Here is a 5,000-nt window from a genome sequence, read left to right as displayed (position 1 = left end):
TCCAGCATAGGTTTTTATTTCAGAGCGAGACAGCTTCAGCAAAAATACCTTGACTTTTTCCACTCTCTTAGTCACTCATTGTAAAACTAGAGCCATATTTGTGTTTTGATTTTTGTATGTTTTATTCTATTTAGAGACTCATGTGTGTCCTATCACAGGCTCTATCAATGCTGCTGCAGTTGACTAAAATTGTAGTTTAGGGTCCATATCAGCTCATTATTTTCTTTATACTCAGTGTGATAGAATTATTGCTGTTTTATGGGAGGACAAAAAGCAACTTATTTTTTTTGTAGTTTTGTACTGTTATGAACATATACAAAACATATTCCCATCCACAATGAAGATAACATGAAGTGGTAGAGAAGAGGAAGGAAACCTGTACTTATGACTGTGAGTTCCACAGTAAAAGGCATCCCTCCTGGCACAGGGGAACATTGTTGTCACTAGGCATGGTTTGAGTCCCTCTTCTTCTACCTGCACATTCTTTAGGGTAAGAGGTTGGCAACTTGCTGTTTGCCATTATTCTATAAAGATAGTGCTTGCTAGAGACTGTGTATGTGTGCCATTCCAAGCTCTCTCTCCTTCTGGTGTTAGAAGAAAGTGGTGCCTTCTAGGTTTTGGATGTTAGATGAAACCTATTTTACTTAATATTAGGGCAGTTATAGTAATTATGACTGCAGTTGTCATTATCATTCACTCCTTACTCATAGCACAATGAAATAACAGTAATCCAGATTCCTGAAAGTCATGTATGTCATGACGCCGGTCATTAGGCCAAAGCTCCTGTGTCATATATGCCATGACACCCATAGGTTAACCCGTTGCGGACAGGTGATAGATTCGCTTGCCCAGTCTTCAGGATGGGTTTTATTTCAGAGTAAGGCAGCTTCATGCAACATACTTCGACTCTCCCTACTCTCTTTCAGTCATTTATTGTAAAACTAGAGCCATTTTTGTGTTTGCAATTCTGTGTGTTTTATTGTCTTTACTTATATTTGTCATATGGCAGCCTCTATCAATGTTGCAGTTGACTAAAATTGTAGTATAGGATCCATGTCAGCTCATTATTTTCTTTATACTCGGTGTAATAGAAGTATTACTGTTTTCTGGGTGTACAAAACTTTTTTTCATATTTGTGCACTGTTATGAACAAAACATATAACTATCTACAATGAATATAACATGAAGAGGTAGGGAAGAGGAAGGAAACTTGTGTTTATGACTGTGAGTGCCACAGGAAAAGGCATCCTTCCTGGCACAGGTGCACATTGTAGACACTGGGCATTGATTTGAGTAGACTTCCTCTTCTCATTCTGTCTGCACATCCTTCATCTGCGGTACTTTAGAGCAAGAGGTCGGTAACTTGCTATGTGCCATCGCTCTATAAAAATAGTGCTTGCTAGAGAACATGGAAGAGTGCCATTCAAGGCTCTCTCTCCTGCTGCTGCTATAAGATAGTGGTGTCATCTAGGTTTTGGATGTTAGGTTTGCTTAATATTATGGTAATTATAGTAATTATGACTGTAATACTCATCATCACTCACTCCTTACTCATAGCACAGTAAATTAGCACAGGGATCCAAAATCCCCGAACGTCATGTACGTCACAAGGAAGATTAATTGGGGAAGGTTTTCAGTCACTGACTGCAAACATCACACACTGAGATGTACAATGAAGGAGTTTTTGAACATGGACTGTTATTATGACAAACAAGGTTTATCCTGAACCCTGTCTTTGCAGTATTTGCAAACTTGTAAGTAGGCCATACACACACGCAACATTTTTTTTTTTTTTTTTTATTATTTGTTTATCATTTTAAAATTTTGTCATTCCCAAAAAGTACTAATGGTGGTGTACACCTACCTCTAGTTGAAGAATCTTATCCTGAATAAGAGCTCTATTATTTCTGCTTTTTGATCAATAAGAATTTCTGATGTAACAGTTGTGTAGTCACCCAGTGTTCTTAATTAGCACATGACATTACCCTGCGGATTGTAGGAATACTTTTAGGCATGTGATGCTCTATTTTCTGAAGAACCATTAGTATTTTTAGTTGTCTTAGGGGCAATTGATTTCCATATCCAAAGTTTATGTAGCTAATATCTAACAATATCATTTTAACCCATTTGCACAGGCTGATGTGCTGACACGTTTTGTGGTTTTTGGGTCAGACACGATATTTGGTCAAGGCTGGCGCTCAGGGTGAGCGAGTGGACAGCCCAGGCTCGCGGCCAGTGCGCCCGAGAATCCCAAGGTGTTGGGCTTATGCGTTCAAAAACCCTGGCATTCCGACCATTTAGATCCGGAATAGCCCCGGCATTAATGGGTTAAGGCTTTTTGTTTAATAAAGGAAAGCATGTTTATAAACCTATAATGACGAAATGTATTTTTTTTCTTTTTTTACAGCTCCTGAAGGAAAATATCCAAATGGCATCCGAAGTGTGTTTGTTGACATCATGAGGACAGAAGGTCCCCGTGCCCTTTTCAAAGGAGTTGCTCCTGTTATGATCAGGGCATTCCCAGCAAATGCTGCTTGTTTCTTAGGATATGAGGTTGCTATCAAATTCCTCAATTATATTGCACCAAATTTGTAAAGGTTGATTATGATTAATAGAACATTTATTGTAACCAGATACAATTTGAACTTGAATTGTAAATAATAATTTTTTGGACATAAGATCAGCTCACCTAATTTTAGCCATGCACAATAATTCTGCCCTTTTATGTAATAAGTAATTCTTTACATTTGCCGGTTAAAGTGAATATTTATAAAATTTAAACTGTTTTAGATAACTTAAGAATTATGATATTGCATGTTGGAGACAAGGTTCTGAGTGAATTGAAAAGCAGATTTACTTTCATATATAAGATATATTTTTAAACAGGATGATTATTTAGAAAATTGTGATTATTATTTTAAATTTATCATAACTGACAGGAGTCTTAAATAATGGAAGGAAATATTGCTCAGGAAAAAGAAAAATGGCATTTTTGTGTTGTAGAACTGACAGTGGTTCTTTGTTTCAAATTTTAGAATAATATACATAGACAGTAATGCATTATTACTCTTAAAGATAAGGAAAAGTCACATTAATGTATAAATAAAGCACTTGTAGTTCAGTAATACCCAAGTAGTAAATCTCCTAAGTTGAACTCTTATTGCACCTCAAAGATTGAACGGTAAAGAGAATTGAACTGTGCTGCTGCTGTGAGAAACCACATAACACCGTCCCTCCCATGTTTGCCTTGCTGGCATATATAGGATTTTATTATTATTTTTTTTTTATATAGATAATTTCTTGATTTTAGACAAAATGATACAACATATTAGATCTTTTACTGCCATTTGTATTCAAAGATGTGTTTCATAAACCATTCTTCAAATCTATTGTAATATATATTCTTGTAAGAATTGTACCATAAGATGTAATATGACCGTAAAATTGATATTAAAAAAGTTCAATGAAGGTTCTTTTATAGTTTAACTTATGTAGTGTAATAATACTGCTGTTTAAAGCAGGTATGAACAATGCAATTAATTTAACAAATATCTTTTCATAATGTATGTATTGTATTTAATTTATATGGACTACCTAAGTGCAGACAAAAGATGTATGTAAAAACCTGAGACTATTTTGCTATCCCATACCTAGCAGCTTAATGATAACTGAATTAAGTGTCCTTTGTATATTTCTCCATGAAGCTTGCAAACAGCTTAACCTTGATATGGAGCTTGTTAGATATCCTGTTTTTATATAAAGTAAAAAAAATAAATATATTAGAGACAATAATAAATTGTATCTCTCGCCTTGAATTAACCCTCTCTGGACGGGTGGTACAGTACTGTACCGCTTATTCAAAAGCCCAGTGGCCGGGCAGCACAGTATTGTGCTGCTGTTCCTGACTTATATTGTAGTTCCTGACTTATATTGTAGATTAAAAGTGACGTCTCAAACCTGTAGCTTGTATGTTTCATTCTAGCAGTAGAATTATATTATGGTACTTCTAAGAGCTGATTATAAAATTAGATTTCTTCCGTTAACCGCTTAATGCCGGATGATGTGGCATTCATACCATGGCTTGACATAAACGCTTCAGCTGGTGGCTGCCTCAGTGAACAAATAAATCTGGGCATTATGTTTGTGTATTTTGAGATACCTGGTGAGTTGTCCAGACACAGCCAAAAGTACCCCCGTTGTTAATGGGTTGATTATACTTAATCCAAGAGTAATTGTTAGTACTTTAGTATTGATATTTGAATGAGGAAATATGTGGATACATTTCTTTTCTGTAAAGCTTGGTGCCCTTCACAGTACATACTTGCTATATTTTATGATCTACAATTATTCCCTTTAATGTCATGGTCTCATTTAATCCCCTGACTTGCTTCAGCTTATTAGACAAAACCACTAAAAATCATGGGATCTAGTAGGGGCTTAATCCTCTGTTTTGATGCTTGTCTGTGAATAGAGGAAATTTCATTGAGCTAAAGTATCTGTCCAGGAAATTTCTTATAAACTTTGTTTGAAGTGATAACCAAACTTATTTTTCCCCCCTCTCTTTCACTATTATGTGCCTGATTTTATACATCTAAGCATCCTTTTTGCAAAGAACACATTGTTAGAACTATATATAGAACAAAAGTACATGTAATGTTCATTTTGTCTGTAGTAAAATTATGGCAAGTACAGGGACCCTATTTAGTAATTTTTAAAGCACAAAGGATGTTGTTACTCAGGATCCAGTAAACAAGCTGTCAATCAGTGAGGGGTAAAGCTGAAGGCACATTGCAACATCCATCCTTTACTTTCTGCTATGAGGGTCCCTCTTAGCAAACTGCCAGGGGGGGCCCACCCATCTAGATTTCCTCAGGATAGGTTTGTTTTCTTTGCCAGAACTTTGCCTTTTGAGATCATCCCACAGGCTTTCACTACCCAAGAGCACTGTGAATAAATTAGAAAAAGTCTTTGCAAACCCCCAAGCACATGCCTCCTCTCTC

The 5,000-nt window shown here is 36.0% G+C and overlaps 1 protein-coding gene across 2 annotated transcripts in view; it reads left to right on the top strand.

Annotated features, from left to right (window-relative positions):
• Window positions 1-3,796, top strand: part of LOC122248801 (mitochondrial carnitine/acylcarnitine carrier protein) — a 20,276-nt gene extending 16,480 nt beyond the window's left edge. For both annotated transcript variants that reach the window (XM_043009129.2, XM_043009121.2), the window contains exon 6: window positions 2,408-3,796. In XM_043009129.2, coding sequence (XP_042865063.1) covers window positions 2,408-2,595 — 188 coding nt within the window. In that variant the 3' untranslated portion in view covers window positions 2,596-3,796. The remainder of the gene's footprint in view (window positions 1-2,407) is intronic.
• Window positions 3,797-5,000: the final 1,204 nt, after the last annotated feature.

The sequence above is a fragment of the Penaeus japonicus genome, unplaced genomic scaffold (genome assembly GCF_977035675.1).
Source record: "Penaeus japonicus unplaced genomic scaffold, GWHDUDI00000001_assembly GWHDUDI00000014, whole genome shotgun sequence".
In the NCBI taxonomy this organism is placed as follows: domain Eukaryota; kingdom Metazoa; phylum Arthropoda; class Malacostraca; order Decapoda; family Penaeidae; genus Penaeus; species Penaeus japonicus.
The sequence above is the reverse complement of the archived record's forward strand: the minus strand, read 5'-3'. Positions and strand labels throughout refer to the sequence as shown.